Here is a 16,567-nt window from a genome sequence, read left to right on the forward strand (position 1 = left end):
GTGTGCGCTGGCGTGGTGTGTGGTGTGTGCGTCTGGAACGTGCGTGTGTACGGCGGCCGGATGTGGGTCGTGGCGTAGTTATACCGGACAGCCTGCCGGGAGTGTCTACCAGCGTCTCTGCTATCAACGCTGCCACCTTCTACGCTGTCGACGCTACGAGAACCCGAAGTCTTCACCTAAAACCCCAGTACACTACGAGCAAGCGAGCTGAGCCGCGCCGCAAGTTCTCAGCAGATCCTAGCCTGCGCCACTCGCGAGCTAGTGTAAACGATGTGTATACGGCACCTTGGGGAGATGGCCTGCCGGAGAGCGGTTACTGTCATAGCCGGATCAAACTCGGCAAAAACTTCGGCTTTGCATCTTAATAATCGTGTAAAACGTCAGGCCGCAGACCGCCTGGCACCAGCCAGAAGGTTGTGACTCGTCAAAATCCAACGCTAACAGTAAACTGCAATCAAAACCAACGACAGCACGGCAAGTGTTCCCCCGGGTAATGCCGCGCGTGATACCCAATAGGTCGGCTACCTTGCTCGACTTGCTCGAGAATGCGCCGTGGCTCGTGCTGCCATCTATCGGTTACCAGCGTTACATGGTTTACTCTATCAGCAACCTCGGGGGAAAAAAACTAGTGAGTTGATAACAACTTGCTTCTAGGAATATCTCGGTTCGACACGGTATGTTAGGGAAAGCAAACGCACCGCACGCCACAGGCACTTGGGGCAGAGTCAAATAATACTTGTACAAATAATAAACTTGCTTTCACAAAAACTAATGCAGAACTAGCCGCTCTCGCACTCGCCGGTGCGAGTGTGCTGTGTCGCCATTATAATATGGTATATATATAAGTATACTTCTAAAGTATGGTTCTATGCTTCTATATATGGTATATATATAATTGTATACTTCTATATATATCATTATAATGGCGACACAGCACACTCGAAGCGGCGAGTGCGGGAGCGGCTAGTTCTGCTTTAGTTTTTGTGAAAGTAAGTTTATATACAGTGACACAACAGTGGAAGTGTAATTGAGGGGTAGTATTTGTGAATGTGCGTTCATATTAATTATTTTTTGTTTTTACTGACTCAGCCCCAAGTGCCTGTGCCGCACGCAGCCGTGGAATAATTATATTCGCAGCGTATGCGAACATAAGATGCACATTGCAATGACGTAGGGCCGACATTAACGGATTTGTGCCGAACTTTTAAATGTCAAAATAACCCAGTCACAATTAAATATATCATAGATATAACTATATTCTTCTAGTATTTTAAATAATCTGTCAGAATCATTACGCAGTATTGTTGCTACATGGGCTAACATATGTGAAATACCGCGCTCGGATAATAAATGCTGTGGGCGATTACTGTGCCCGTGATGTTCCATCTGTCCTGCCAGGCCGCCGTAGCCACATGCACTTGGCACGTTTCAATAGTAGAATGATGGTAAATAAACACAAAATGTAGTTTAGTACAAAAGTCTTAATGTTTCTCTACTCGACCTTCGCCTATTATTGCCGATAATTTCCTGTAAATGACGTTCAAATGCGCCTCTGTAACACACAAGTATATATACCGCACGCACGCCGCTGTGCACAAACAACAAGAATAAAGAGAAGTAAGAATAACAAGAATAAGTCTCTCGAGAAAAAGAATATTTTGCAAAAATAATGCATTCAAAATGGAGAGGAGTTATCCTAGTAGCATAGATTTATAGGATAACATTCCATCAGTAGACGTCACTTAAGAAGTAGGGGGGGGAGACCTTGCACGTAAGGTCCCGGCTGCATATACCAGCCAGTACACAATCTGGCTACGTTAGTGTGTTAGCGCATGCGCAATATCTCACCAAAAGAATTATATTTTGCGATGAATATGCATTTAATATGGTTAGGGGGTATCTCAGCAGAGGTTTCTGTAATAAATTGTTTTCAGTAGACCTGCGTTTATAATTAGGAGAGCGCCCTAGCCAGTAGGGTACAAAACATCTACTTTATGCTCTCGCGTCCTTCCCCTTGCCTCCCCTGTCCCTCGCTCAGCCTCCTTCTTCTTCTACCGCCCCCAGCTATCTTCCCTGCCGCCTTTCCTCAGTCTCCTACCCCCTCTCTCCCTCAGCAAGCTATATTATTAAATTTTCCTTAGACGGTACTACACGCCTGAAACTGTGCTCGCGCATGCGCAATATCTCCAGAGAAAAAGAACATTTTGAAAGGATTATGCATTTAAAATAAAGAGGAGTTATTCTAGCATAGATTTATATGATAACATTCCATCAGTAGACATCACTTAAGAAATAGTTGGAAGACCTTGCATGTATGGTCCCAGCTAAATATACCAGCCAGTACACAATCTGGCTACGTTAGTGTTATTGCATGCGCAATATCTCACCAAAGGAGTTATATTTTGTGGTGAGTATATGCATTTAATATGGTTAGGGGGTATCTCAGCAGAGATTTATGTAATAAATTGTTATCAGTAGACCTGTTTATAATTAAGAGAGCGCCCTAGCCTGAAGAGTGCAAAACTCATACTTCATTCCCTCTCATCCTTTCCTCGTTCTTCCTCTTCTACCGCCCCTCAGCTATCTTCCCTGCCGCCTTTACCCCTCTCTCCTTCTGCAGCTATATTATGCAGTTTTCTTCAGTCCGCCTTTACAGAAACCTCCCTTGCATTATACCGTTGCGGTCCTTGCACCGAATTACCTTGATTCAGACCATTAATATTTAATTCTGACCGACAGACGGCACCACCAGCTTAGCTGACAAACCAGTGCTGGGCCACCCAAATATCTTCCCCTGCATTATAACAAACTGCCGGAGTGTGATGTAAACTTTTAGTTCGAAGTGCTAGTGTATGTGTGGGGCAATAAAATAGCGCCTATACAGTACTGCAATAAAAACTATATAATCATTGTAAGTTCCCACAATGTACGTGAAATGTATTTTGCAGGTAATTCCATCCAGTTTTGCTGGTGTTTCAGATCATTTTTTTGAGCTGCAGAGTTACAACCCCAGCCAGCAATTGCACATAATAAATTTTAATATCTCAATTTCTTTAATGCTGAATAACTTAACAGTTTTTAGTGTCTACTATACCTGAACAAATACATTATTTGATTCCACCCTCAGCAATAGTGGTGCCACAGTTACGAATAGATAGGGAAAACAATTAACTACAAACTTTCACATCAAAAGCTATAAAAAAAAATTCTGAAACAGCCTTAACAGAGACTTAGCTGTTTATTAAGTAACTAACGAATGAAACATGTTGACATAATTCAGGCAATCTGCCGATGTTAATTTATGTCCGAGGACACATCTCCGCCCCATTGTACATTAATGCACCGTGTGGGTTTTGTTCGTAGACATGAATTCTCACTATATCCAACAAGCAATACTTTTCGTTCAGGTGTTTCACATTCCAGAGGATGCTCTCTCTCTCTCTCTCTGTCTTTCTCTCTCTCTCTCTCTCTCGCTCGTTCTCTCTCTCTCGCTCTCCCTCCTCTCTCTCTCTCTCTCTCGCTCTTTCTCTCTCTCTTTTTCTCTCTCTCCTCTCTTATTCTCTGGCACGAGATCTCATCTTAGCACCAACGTGGCCAAGTATTCGTCCTGACACGGCGTCTGATGCATCACAGACTCACAGTAATTCACATTCACGGCCAATTTAGGCGCCTCCGATGACTCGACGCTTCATTCGTCTCACTGATTCACGCATCTCAGGGTTTCAAGTATCACAACGCTTTCGGACAACGGCTCTCGAAATAGCAAGCGTGGCGATTCACGTGCTGCACACTGGCGCATCTCCGTGCTTGCTGCTACGCCCGGAGTATAGCCACACTGCGTCGATGCCTTCACCAACAGTCTGCACGGGCGACCACGTCGGGAGCGGGAATCGACATGCGACGACGCAGGCGCTGCCTGCCAGCTCTGCCGACAGCTTATCCTGCAGAGCTGGCATCATCTGCTCCACTCCGAATATTACAACATTGTCATACTTGGACAGATCCACCTGGGCATGGAGAAAGGTCAGTGATTACAATATGTGTTAGACTACATTATTTATGAATAGAAAGAGGGGCAATATAAACTACATGTATAACAAACATGACAATGCGCCATTTCCTTTTTAACAAACTAGAAATCCCTGAAGGAAATGCAAATCAACTCATATTAACGCAGATGGGGTCGTTGTCGTATCAGGTATTACAGATATGTACCCGAGGTAGTTTTAGGTTGTTTAGTATTATGTTTATATTTTTATATGAGGTATGTTTAGGGTTAGGGTTAGGGTTAGAGTTAGGGTTAGGGTTAGTGTTAGGGTTAGGGTACACTTCTGTAGTACAAGTCTGGTACACTTTGTGTATACATATATGTACGTACCTCAGGTACATATCTGTAGTACCTGATACGACAACGATCCCTTGAGCCATATTAACCAGATAACTCTCAATGACTACGTGTGGTACATCATAATATAAAAGCTAAGTTATCAACTTATTATAAATACAGACCTTCCAGAGGTCTTTCCTTGTAAACGTGGCATGTGTATGGAGCCCTTGAGAGCGGGCAGCAAACCTCGAGTACCAGACTAGCCACGGATTCAACTCCACACCAATTGCAGTGAATCCACACCTGGCAGCTTCCAAAACCTATTCAAAATCAATAAATCAAGTAAAGAAAGCTTACATCACTATATAATATATATGGTATGATACTCAGTTAAACACATACACACAGCCACAGGGACCCAACATCTCTCTTTATTTATTTTCGACGAAGTCATGCAGAACAGAGCATATATACCATTAGGCATTACCGGCATTACTTTTTATAACTTCATATTTTCATTTTGACTTATGATTACCAACTACTAATTTATCATGCTAGTTCGCAGTTATCGTAGTGTGAGAGGTAAACGTCGATTTGAAGATGCAAGTATTAAATTTAAAATGTGTAACCCAACATGTACGTTAATGATTTGGTACGTACAATTCTTCCATCACCACTTCCAAGATCAATTAGTGACGCGCCTTTTCGCTTCCCGATAAGGGATAGCACGTTGTTCACTTGCTGAGTGGTGGCTGGTACATAAGGGAGGCAAACTCGGCGCAGTGCGGGAAGCACAAATGGTGCCGCGACTGCATATATTCCAGCGACAACGGCACATGTTATACCGGCAACCACAAGGCCTGCTTTATTTTTATGTCGGCTGGCATTGGCAGTGCTAGTAGTACTACTACTAGTAGTAGTAGTAGAGGCGGAGTCAGTGGCAAATTCGGATAGTACCGATTGCTGACTAACTGATTCACTGCTAGATTTCATTAAAAATAATTTGTGCTGCCGGTTAACGCCTAGTTTTAGCGATTATTTGTAAATAATACTTCCATATCACATTCTCAAGATCATTACTTCATGGCCGCAGACATCTTGTTTGAAGTGGTGCGTTTATTCGAACACATAAACTGTAAAAATATTAAATAATTTGTTTAATTTAATCAAAAATAATTATGTAAAAAACTTCAACTACATATGTGATAGGTTTTACAAATTAATATAGTGTACTCATATCCTTGAACTTGTTTATTTTCTAACACACGATTACCTATAAATCCTCAGCTAAATATGTAGAGGTCGCTGTATATCTTGCACATGGATTTGTTTGCTAACATTTTCAACTTATTGAATGTTTCGTTGGATTAGAATGAACACAGAAGACGAAGACTCCCCACAGGCGTGGGAATGGACAGGGCCTATTCACGACAGAGATCCAGTTCTTCATCAGGCAGCATATCTAGGCGATTTGAACAAAATCAAAGAGGTGTTAGCAGTGGGCGGGTCTACGGATAGTGAGGAGCTAGGGACGATCGATGCTAAAAATAGACTCGGATGCACTCCTCTACGACTCGCGGCTACAGGTGATGATACATTAAATAGTATTACTATTGTAATACTAATAGAAAAAATGTCAGATCGAAAGTGTGGTATGTATGCTAGAAACATGGTAAGTTGAGACGATTCCCCCAAGCCATAGACCACTCGCCCAGTGTTTTTGGGAATGACACTGTCAGTGTCACTTGTGAAACAGGACCGTCGCAGGTCATCATAACCTATTTGCTCGCTTAATACCAGATTATAACGCTGCTGCGAACTCTCAGCACGGAATGTAAAAATGAACCCTATAATTAATATAAAAAATGAAGTACAATGTGTTATTTTATAGGCGGCCACTCACCGTGTGTGAAGTACTTGATTGACTGTGGGGCAGATGTCAATCTGTCCGATGTCAAAGCGCAGACGCCGTTGTACGTGGCGATCAAGACTAAGCACCTAAACTGTGCAAAAATCCTTTTGGCAGCCGGTGCCAACCCGAACGGAGACGAACGATGTCTGTGTACTCCCTTGTATATAGCATCAATGGATGGGTTTGTGGAAGGGGTGCGGGTATGTGTGTGCTTTTTGCATTATTCGTTCATTCTCAATCGGCCATAATTCTAGTAGAATCTAGAGTGAATTATATAAATAGAAGTCTAATGAAAGCGATATATTGGAAGTATTTGGCTCCATCTCTCTTACTTCCTTGTAAATTCTTCTTCTTGACTTACTCATGGTAGTATGTAAATAAGCATATAAATTCTAATTTCTCACATCTTATCGCATCGTATCTGTGTTTCGCACGTGCTCCTTCTATGCAAGGCTGTGTTTTCATTGCAGGAATTGGTGCGGTATGGGGCCGATCTAGATACATCTCAGATCAGAGTTGGATCGTTCATCAGTACACCACTGTACATAACGATTGCGTATCAGCACCTTGACTGCTTCAAGACTCTTCTACAAGTTAGTGCATTCTGTTTGTGAGCTATATTACTTTGTTACAGTATTGGTCGTGCAGAAGCCAGATGTTTCTGTCCAGTCAAATTATAATTAGAGGTAGGCAGTATTCAAGATTGAGTGATATGTTGATATACTCCTTATAGGTTTATATTATGCGCGCGCGCGCGTGCGTGTGTGTGTGTATATACATGTATGTTATATACATATGTGTACATATTATGATTGACTGATGTGTTTATGATAATGATTATGGTTATTTATAGGCTGGAGCAGATCCAGACTATGGATGTGACCCAGTTATAGCAAAGAAGCGCCATCTACCCAACTGCCAGTCATTATTCCATTACGTGGTTCGCAAGTCTTCCTGCAAGTGGCAGTTTGCAGCCTTGTTGAGGGAGTTTGGTGCTAATATGTGGCTTACAGATGACAAGGGGAAAATGGCATTTGAACTCAATGATATCGCACCGTCCGAATGCAAACAGTACATCCAGGAAGTCATAGGTAGTTGAGCAAATTTTAATAGTTGTGGGTAGCTAAATATATCTGAGTTGTATCATCAATTAAGCTGGGGTAATATGCCCATGTGTGAATTCTTTGACAACGTTCAACGTTCTCAACGTGCAATTTGACAGATCTGGCATGCATACGTCACAGTTTTGTCGTTCCTTGTCTTTGTACCTTTCAGCAAACATGTCTGTACCACTGTTTCAGGTTGCCCACTTGCTCTCACACACCTATGTCGAGTACGATTGCGACACCACCTAGGGAGAAGTAAACTAGTCCTTGTACCACAGTTACCATTGCCACAGAAGATGATCGCTTTTCTAGAACACAACGAGTGAATATTTGTTGTTGTTTTTTGCAAGTGCAATTTTATATTTATACCATAAGGTTTCATGAAATTTGGCCTATTGAATCTCACCATTTCATTTAGTATTGTTAGTGTATAGAGCTATGAAAATTTTAAGCTAGTAATTTAAATCTACATGCAAAAAAATCTTATTACAAGATTCTTTAAATGAAAGTTATAGTTCTGTTTTAAAATCCTACTTTTTAAGGGTTGATATTTAATCATATGCTGTCAGTTTTGCATGTGTTACTTAAATTATTTTGTATATAACTTATTGTAATACATAACAGTATTTGTTAAGCATATACCCTTCAAATGAAATTGGTTCGAGTTTGATGTTGAGAGTAAATAGTAGATGTGCAATGTTCTACATTATATGTTTTACTTTAAAAACAAATATGCCTATCATGGAACTTGCAGTTGTATATAAAGCAGAATATTTGTATAGCGTTATTTTTGAAACTGTTATGTGTGTGCTGAGATTTGTAAGTTATTACTATGAACAGATGAAACGGTCTTCATATGCAGTTTGGGCATGGGTATGCTCATACATTTGCAACGTGATTGGTATCAATGCTCCAAGCCAAGATAATGTTATCTGCTTGTATGCAGGTGGCATTCTAAGATCTGTTAAAGTAACAGTGGGTGACCTCGTGTGAATATTTATTCTTTCAATTGAAATCAAACATATTCATGTGCAAATTGTCCTTTTATGTCAATGTTAATTAGTTCTCTCTCATCTAACTGCCTGTGACAGCTATTTTCACTACAAATATAAATCAATAGTGAAGTGCACACGTTCGTTTCATGTTTTTTATTATGTACAGAATTTTGTTCGATCAAGTAATTCACATTTCTCAGAATCCACCAGATGCTAATATTCCAAGCATCCCCCATAATCGCTCCTGCTTTAGGGCAGATAAACATACTGCCAAGCGAAGTTAAAATGATATCAGCGAACAATGAATACACTCATTTACGCTTTGCACGTATGTAAATGGCATGCAATAACGGTGACGATCCTGTACAGATACAGCTCCTTTCTTTGCCACAAAACATTCACAATCAATTGGTAATTAATATCTCATAAACAAAGCAATAAAAAACGTAATAAATAATAAAATGGGTTGCCACCGTATTTGTGAACATTGCTGCAGTTTAACAATAGTCGCACATCGTGACACGTATGCGCGTTGGGGATGCATACATGTGTCGGGTGTGTACACAAACAAACATCATACATGCATGGTTTGAAATTACGATTAACATTGTGTGTGCAGCCGTGCTTGAACATCCACCCCCCCCAACCTTAATCTGAACCTCAAACATTTAGAACGACTACCCCCTAGGCAGTAAAATTCTCACTGGTCAATTTTATCGTCAATCAATACCATAATCAGCTAAAAATTTATAACGTCTTTGTACGAATAATACCAAAGGAAGCAACGTCGTTACATTAAAGTCATGAACTACTCGCTGTGACGTGTTTTAGCAAACGTAAAATAAATTGCTCTCCCCACCCATCTCTTTGTATCTCCGATTCGTTTGGTTCTCGAGTGTAAAATGGCATTATTTTCGCACAACAGTGGCCCTGCGCCACCATCACATTTCCTATGATCAGGAGTGAATATGATTTTATCTATTATTATTCACTCCTGATATGATTATCAGTCTATTCACTGCCCATGATTCGCCGAGAGCACTCCATACACAACCATGCGTACATGCATGCACCCAGTACATCAATAAGACTAAGGTCTCATGCATTCATTCATTCATTCATTACGTGATAAAATCACAGTTAAATATACATATGGGCGCGAAGACAAGGGGCGTCCCACGAAGACAGGGGGCGCCCACGAGGACAGGGGGAGCCCCACGAGGACAGGGGGGCCCCACGAGGACAGGGGCGCCCACGAGGACAGGGGGAGCCCCACGAGGACAGGGGGGCCCCACGAGGACAGGGGGGCCCCACGAAGACAGGGAGCGCCCCACGAGGACAAGGGGCGCCCCCACGAGGACAGGGGGTGCCCCGACGTGGACAGGTCTCGCCTCGGCTACGGCGCCTATACACAACAAACGTTAATCCGCTCAAAAGATCACACTCGGCGGGGATAACCGCTAGAGCTGCTGCTGCTGCTGCGTCCCGCAGAATTTCGCTACACTGTACAAGCGGGACGCGATCGCCGCGTCAGATTAGCCTGCCGTTGGCGTCGCGATTCGCTCGTGGGACGAGGTCCCCCGACAAGTCCCCGCCCCCGCCGCCGCCATTACAAATGCATGGCGGCCGCTACAATCGCGCAGCCGCGGCTACGACCGCCCAGCCAACGCCGCTACGACCGCGCGGCAGCCGCTGCTAGCGCTACAACTGCGGGCGCAGCAGCCGCTGCATGGGCACGCGCACGAGCACGGGCGCTCCGAGCGCGAGCGCGGACGCCGACGTGAGGAACGGCTGCGGAGCGGCGAAGCGGATCGGCATGGGCGCGAGCTGGAACCGCGCGTTCGCCGCCGCCGCCGCGTGCATGATGTGCGGCAGCCCCGCCATCGCGATCGGGTGCCCCGCCCCCGCCCGCCTGGAAAGAAGGAGAGACCGGCGGCGGAGGGCTGCGACAGCGGCAGCATGAAGCCCTGCGGGTGAGGGTGCGCGCTCGGTCATGATGGGGTGTCGGCAGCAGGCCGCTGCCCTGCGCAGCAGCCGACGACATCTGAGACTGCGAGACGTAGATGGGCGCCTGCTGCGAGACGGGGATCATCGAGCCCTGAGACAGCGGGATGAATCCGGGCGGGATCGGCTGTCCGCGGGGGGAGCATGTCGGCGCGCCAGTGCGCTGCGGCACCATCAATCGCGAATGCCGCCGCCGCCATGGACGCCATGGACGCCATGGAGGCCATGGACGCGGGTACGAGAGCCGACATGGGGCTCGGCAATGAGTCGCGGCTGCGGCGGCGATCCGCTTCCGCGCGCGCGCGTCTAGCAGCCGCGCCGCCGCAGCAACGGCCGCCTGCTGCTGCTGCTGCTGGCTGCTGCTGCTGCTGCTGCTGCTGTGGCCTGCAGCTGCCTGCTGGCTGCGCCTGCAGCTCCGCCTCGATCTTCGCTGGCGAGCGCCGGGTTCAGCTTCATCTGCTGCTTCTGCGCGTGCAGCTGCGCTTGCTGCTGCACGCAGCCGGTACTGCTCTACCTGCTCGGGGGGGATCACGAACGATCGACGCCTCCTCGTCCCACCGCCAGCGACCTTTTCTTCGCGGGGGCGGCGGCGGCGGGGGAGACTTCGGCGGGGCGCGGCGGTGGCGACTCCGCCTGGTGGCGGCCTCTTCCTCTGCGGCGGGGCGGCGGCGGCGGCGGCGGCTCTCGTCGCGCGCTCCGCGGACGCCTTCCTCCCCGCGGCGCGGCAGCGGCGGAGGCTGCGGAGCGCCGGGTCCTTCTTCACGTTCGTCAGCGACGCGCGGCTTCTTCGTTTCGGCGGCGGCGGCGCGGCGGGATGTCGTCGTAGACGGGCGCCGCCGTCATCTCCGCGCAGCTGCAGCACGGGCAGCGTCGCGGGCGTCGCGGCGCAATGGCGGCCGGCGGGAATCTCGCGCGCGCGAACGCGGCGGGGGAGGCGGCGGCGGCAGCACGCACGCCCGCACCCCGGCGGAGGCAGCCTTGCATGTAGGGCAGCCTCATCCGGCTGCTGCTGCTGCTGCTGCTGCGGCGGGGGCGGGGGCGGGGGCACAGTGTTGAGGTCCTTCATGCCCGGCACCTGCTGCTTGACGTGATCCGGCGACGGCGACGTCGTCGACGATGCAGCCGCTAGCGTCGTCTTCGTCGTCGCCGGCGACTCGGACGGCGGCGGCGGGGGCGGCGGCAGCTGCGGGCCCTGCACCGGCTCCTCCTTCACCACCCTCCCCCGCTCCGCCTCCTCCGCCGTACTGCTCACCACGGGGGGCGCCTCCGTCGAATCCACCGCTTCCTGCTTCACGGTGACGGTGTCGGCCCGCGGGGGAGGCAGCGGCGGCGGCGGTGGCGGCGGCTGCTTCCCGCCCGCGGTCGTCGTCATCGTCGTCGTCGTCGGCGACCCCTTCTCCTGCTTCACGACGGGGGAGGAGGGCGGCGCGGGCTTCTCCTTCCTCCTCTCGGAAGCGTCACCCGCGGCAACGGGGGGGAGCCGCACGTCAAGGGGCAGCGGGATGTCGACGAGGCAGTCGGCCGCGGCGACCGGATGCTTCTTCTCCATTGTCAGCTTGGCGATGTCGCTGCTGCTGTCGGCGCCGCCGCTGCTGCCTTCGATCAGCTTCTTGCGCAGCCGCGCCATGATGAGCTGCGTCTGCCGCTGCTCTGGCGACAGCAGCGAGCGGTGGTCGCGCTTGAGGAACTCCGAGACGACCCGCTTCTCCGCGACGCTCTCATCCGCCGTGTCCAGGAACGCCGATTCCAGCTCCGCGGCGGCGGCAGCGGCGCCGCCCTCTTTGGGCGACGGCGAGCGAGAGCTCGTGGCCGAGCGGCGGTCGCGGCGCGAGCGCTTGCCACGCGAACCCGACCGGTGGCGCCGCTCCCACGAGCTCGAGCGGGAGCGACGGCCGCCGCTGCGGCGGTGGTAGCGGCGACGCGAGCGAGAGCGCGACCGCCGGCGCCCCCTGTTGTCGTCGCGGCGGCTGCTGTCGTCGTCGGACTCGTAGCTGCTCGTCCCGCTCGTCGAGTCCGCCGTCGTGTAGTCGTCCGACGTCGAGAAGTCCTCCTCTTCATCGTCGTCCTCCTCCGAGGAGGAGGAGCCGGTGGAGGACTCGTCCGAGGAGCCGGATTCTTCCTCGCTGCGCGCGTACGAGCGCCGCGATCGCCTCCTCCTCTCGTCGCGCGCGTCGCGGCGACTCCTCCCGCGATCGCGCTCCTCATCGTTGACCGCCTCCCTGCGACTCTCCGGCTCCTTCCTTCTCTCGCTCGCTCCCCCCTCCACCGCCGCCGCGGCTTCCCCCTTGTGGGTCTTCCGCGCGGGTTTGACGTCGGCGGCGGTTTCGCGTCGCCCGGACGACGGCTCTCGCTGCCTCTCCTTCGACTTCTTCCCCGCGTCCATCACCGCCGCCGCGCTCTTCGCTTCCCGGCCGCTCTCGGACGCGCTTCGGCCGGACGCCGCGCGAGGGCGACGCTTCTTTTCGCCGTCGCCCGCCGACGACCTGACTTCCGGCAGCCCAACGTCCGCCTTCTTGCGGTCGCCTTTGCCCGACGACGGCGCCTTCGCTACCTTGTCCCTCTTCTCTTCTTTCGTCTTCGGCTTTGGCGGCGGAGGTTCCTGCTGCTGCTGCTGCTCCTTGCCGTGTTCGGTTCGCTTGCTCTTCCTCGCCTTCTCGTCCGTGCCGCTCCTGTGCTTGCGTTTCACGCTGCCGCCGCTCTCCTTGTGCGGCTTGGGCTCGGGCGACGGACTGCGATTCTTCGCGGCGGCCTCCCGCCGTCGCTTCTTCTCCTCCGCGTCCTTCTCCTTCTCTTTCTCCCTCTCCTTTTCCTTGTCTCTGTCCTTCTCCTTCAGTTTCTCCTTGTGCTCCTTGTGCTTCTTCTTCGGCTTGCTGGTCGTCTCGTCGGCCTCCTTGCCGCCGGCCTCCTTCTTCGTCGACCGCCTCTCGCCGCGGCTCTCGCTGTCGCGTTTCTTCCGCGACGACTTCGCGGGAGTCTCCGCCGCCGCCGCCGTCACGGGATGCTGCGTCTTCTCCTCCTTCTCCGAAGCAGCGGCGGGCTTCCGATTCTCCGGCGTCTTCGTCGCCTCCCTGCCGGTCTCCCGCTCCGTCGCAACCGACTGCTTCTCGGCTTTAACGTCGAGGCTTCCGGGGTCGACGCCGAAGTGATCCCTGTTGCAGCTGAAGGACAGCGGCGGCTCGGTCTTCGTGTACTTCAGCTGCTGCACGGGCCAAGCGATCTCCGTCTTGCCGTCCTCACCGACGACGCTCACCGTCGTCTTCGGTCCCTCCGCGACCGGCGGCGCTTCCTCCGTGGCGAGGGGAGGCGAGGAGGACGCGGCGACGGCGGAGCAAGGCTTCTCGCTCGCATTCGATGAATCGTGCGGTTTGCTCACCGACGACGACACCTTCTTCGTCGCGTCGCCCGCGGGATCTTTCTCGCCCGGCGGCTTCTTTTCCGCCTCCTCGTCTTTCGCTCGGTGCTCCTTCTTAGCCTTCTTGTCCTTTTCGGCATCCTGCGCGCTAGCCGCCGATTTTTTGTCGGATTTGCCGGCCCTTCGTCCACCGCCGGCATCGTCTTTGGGCAACGCGACGAGTTCGACCTTCGGCAGGAGGTCAGATATGCGCTCAGGGTTCTCCGCCTTCATGAAGGAGAGGAAGGTGAGCTTTGTCTTCGCGCTGGAGCCCGTCGGCAGCTCGTCCGGGTACCACTCCGCGTCCGGAAACCTGGTCTTCACGTCCAGCGCCTTCAGCGAGTTGTGCATCTTCTCCAGGCTGGACGCGGCGTCGGCGTCGCCCGCCAGCCAGCCGCGCCGACGCCGGCGCCGAGTCGTCTCCCATGAGGGCGCCGTGCGACGCGCCGTCCGCCTGTCTTCTCGTTCTGCCCTTCTCCGGTTCCTCGGCTCTCCTTCTACCTCCTTGCCTCCTTGCCAAACACGGGACAATACCGAGGCCCGCTGGCAGAGTCTTCTTCGAATTTGCGCTGAACGAGAAACGACACCTTGCTTGCTGACCGCAGTCGCTCCCGCGTCCCCGCCGCGCCCTGCCGAAGCGACATTGGTCGAACCTCGCCTTTCAGCGTAGTGAAACGAGATCGTCTTCTTCCGCCCGCCCGGTCGCCGCGCGCCAAGGTCGTCGTGCCGCGGCTGAACGCCCTCACCTCTGACCAGCGGCGGCGTCCCGCGCTCGCCGCGGCCGGTCGCCGGCGAGTCTCTGCAGGGAGCGAGATGTCTTCGACCCCGCCGCGTCGCCCCGCGCCGGCTCCGTCACCGCAGCGGATCCATCGACGCCAACGGAGCGGTCCTTGCGTCGCCGCAGCCACCGCGCCTGGCTGCCGTCGCGCCGCCGCGCTGCCTGCCACTGCTTGCCGATCTTTCACTCGAGAGGAAGAGGTCGGCACATCGGCCGGACCGCCTCCTCGGTCCGCCGCGACACGGATCTTCGCTATCAGTGCCTCGTCGCGGTATGGCGAGCGGCGCGTTGCGGCGGCGCGTCTCGTCAGCGCGACGCGGCCAGCAACCGCGGCGGACGTCGGCGGGCGGCAGGCTCTTGTTCTGTCGTTCCTCAGCTTCCCTGGCAACGGGAAGGACAACGCATTAGCGTGGATGCTTCCCTGACAACGGGAGGAACAACGCATTAGCGTGGATAGCGTATAAATATACGCGCGTCGAATGTCGCGACGGCGAGTGTTGCCGTTGCCACTGTTACGTGCCGTGGTGCCTTTAGAGTAAGGTTGACTGACGTCCGCGCGAATAAATTGCCCGTGACTGCCCCAAACAGTTTGCCTTCGCGCCCCTCTCTGTCTTACACAAAAAGTGTTGCTAAAAAGAGAGCTGCCCTTTTTCCCCCTTTCCTGAAAATTCTGATAAAAGCCAAGGCAACACTTGCCTCGCTTTAGGAAAAATTCAACCTCTACACTTTGGTCCTACCTATTATAGGTATCAGATTACCCTATTAAGGTATTACTAACTGATAATTAGTTCTTAAAACTAATAATTAATATATATATATATAATTAAAATAAAGACTTAATGATTAATAATAATAGAATCAATAAAGACTTAATTATTAATAATAATATAATTAATAAAGACTTCATATTGATCACATCACACGTCACATGATGTGACGGCTTCAGCTATTAAGAAGAGCATACAACTACTAAGTGAAGTGTCGACCCTTCGCACTTACTCTTTCTCGATGGTGTCGGCAAGCTCTATCTGCTTCTTCAGTTCCTTCTGCATTCGTTTCTCCTCCTTGCGATAGTGTGGGCCCATGGCACGGCCAAACTCTCTCTGCTTCAAGTCCTTCAGTCTCTGCACGGCAAGTAGGAAGCATAACGTACATGTTATATATATATATATATATATATATATATATATATAGATGTGAGAAGTATGAGAGTATAAGAGACATACCATGTTGTAAACTTATAAGAAGCATTGTATAATAAGGGTATCCCGTTCCACCTTATACTAATCACTAAGAACTACTACTACTACTAACTACAGATAACATGATGTAAGATACTCAGTGCGGTCACTTTAGTTACAATCAACCTATCTGCCAGGTACGTCTCAGAAGCGACTGTCAGGTAATTCTAGCCAATCAGCAGCATTATACACATGCTGCTTAGGAATGCAGCATGAAAAAATCACCAATGTGGTCGGCGTGGATATACAACACTTCAAAACCGATCTGGCTTCAAGGACCTAGCATGAGTATGCGAGCGAGCTGTGGTTATTTCACTCAAACCGATAGGTAAATCATGAACATTAGCAGGTGTGTGTGGGGTGTCTCGCACCTGTTTGTGTGCATGATCGTAGCCATTGATGTGGTTATCGAACTCGGTGTGCTTGTAGTACTGCTTGTCACATAGTTCACAGTAGTAGCTGGCCTTCAACTCGGCCAGGCCTTCCTGCCGTATCTTCTCCCGGGTCTGTGTGTCCTGTTCGACGTGCAAAAAAACAATGGCATCGTTACGAGACATATCGTCATGCGAGTAGCACTGAGCTGCCATTGCTGTTAGTGTTGTTGTCACTGCTGCTGGTGTTGCTACTACTGCTGCTGCTGCTGCTGCTGCTATTGCTACTGCTGCTGCTGCTGCTGCTGCTGCTGTTGCTGCTGCTCCTACTGCTGCTGCTGCTGCTGCTGCTGCTGCTGCTCCAACTGCTGCTGCTGCTGCTGCTGCTCCTACTGCTGCTGCTGCTGCTGCTGCTCCTACTGCTGCTGCTGCTGCTGCTGCT

General features: G+C 50.8%; 2 protein-coding genes across 2 annotated transcripts in view; one reads left to right on the forward strand and one right to left on the reverse strand.

The window, feature by feature from the left end:
- Positions 1–3,798: 3,798 nt before the first annotated feature.
- LOC106809866 (ankyrin repeat and SOCS box protein 1-like) lies at positions 3,799–8,476 on the forward strand. The gene is made up of 6 exons (XM_014813101.1): positions 3,799–4,023; positions 5,699–5,913; positions 6,219–6,439; positions 6,710–6,832; positions 7,093–7,330; positions 7,541–8,476. Exons 1-6 carry the CDS (start codon positions 3,896–3,898, stop codon positions 7,669–7,671), a joined length of 1,056 nt encoding a protein of 351 aa, XP_014668587.1. The 5' UTR covers positions 3,799–3,895; the 3' UTR covers positions 7,672–8,476.
- Positions 8,477–11,112: 2,636 nt separating this feature from the next.
- LOC106809849 (G patch domain-containing protein 8-like) overlaps positions 11,113–16,567 on the reverse strand; it is a 22,573-nt gene continuing 17,118 nt past the window's right edge. The window contains exons 5-9 of the mRNA XM_014813078.1: positions 16,126–16,269; positions 15,513–15,637; positions 14,701–14,894; positions 11,505–14,247; positions 11,113–11,197 (exon numbers count right to left, since the gene is read on the reverse strand). Coding sequence (XP_014668564.1) covers positions 11,113–11,197; positions 11,505–14,247; positions 14,701–14,894; positions 15,513–15,637; positions 16,126–16,269 — 3,291 coding nt within the window. The remainder of the gene's footprint in view (positions 11,198–11,504; positions 14,248–14,700; positions 14,895–15,512; positions 15,638–16,125; positions 16,270–16,567) is intronic.

Source organism: Priapulus caudatus, unplaced genomic scaffold, assembly GCF_000485595.1.
Source record: "Priapulus caudatus unplaced genomic scaffold, Priapulus_caudatus-5.0.1 Scaffold391, whole genome shotgun sequence".
Taxonomy (NCBI): domain Eukaryota; kingdom Metazoa; phylum Priapulida; class Priapulimorpha; order Priapulimorphida; family Priapulidae; genus Priapulus; species Priapulus caudatus.

What these genes read in the sequence shown, in the direction of transcription:
- LOC106809866 (XM_014813101.1), top strand. Translation starts at nt 3,896, where the DNA reads ATGCGACGACGCAGGCGCTGCCTGCCAGCTCTGCCGACAGCTTATCCT. An exon ending in GGTTTGTGGAAGGGGTGCGG is followed by an intron (nt 6,440 to 6,709) that starts GTATGTGTGTGC and finishes TTTTCATTGCAG; the next exon opens with GAATTGGTGCGGTATGGGGC. An exon ending in GCTTCAAGACTCTTCTACAA is followed by an intron (nt 6,833 to 7,092) that starts GTTAGTGCATTC and finishes GGTTATTTATAG; the next exon opens with GCTGGAGCAGATCCAGACTA.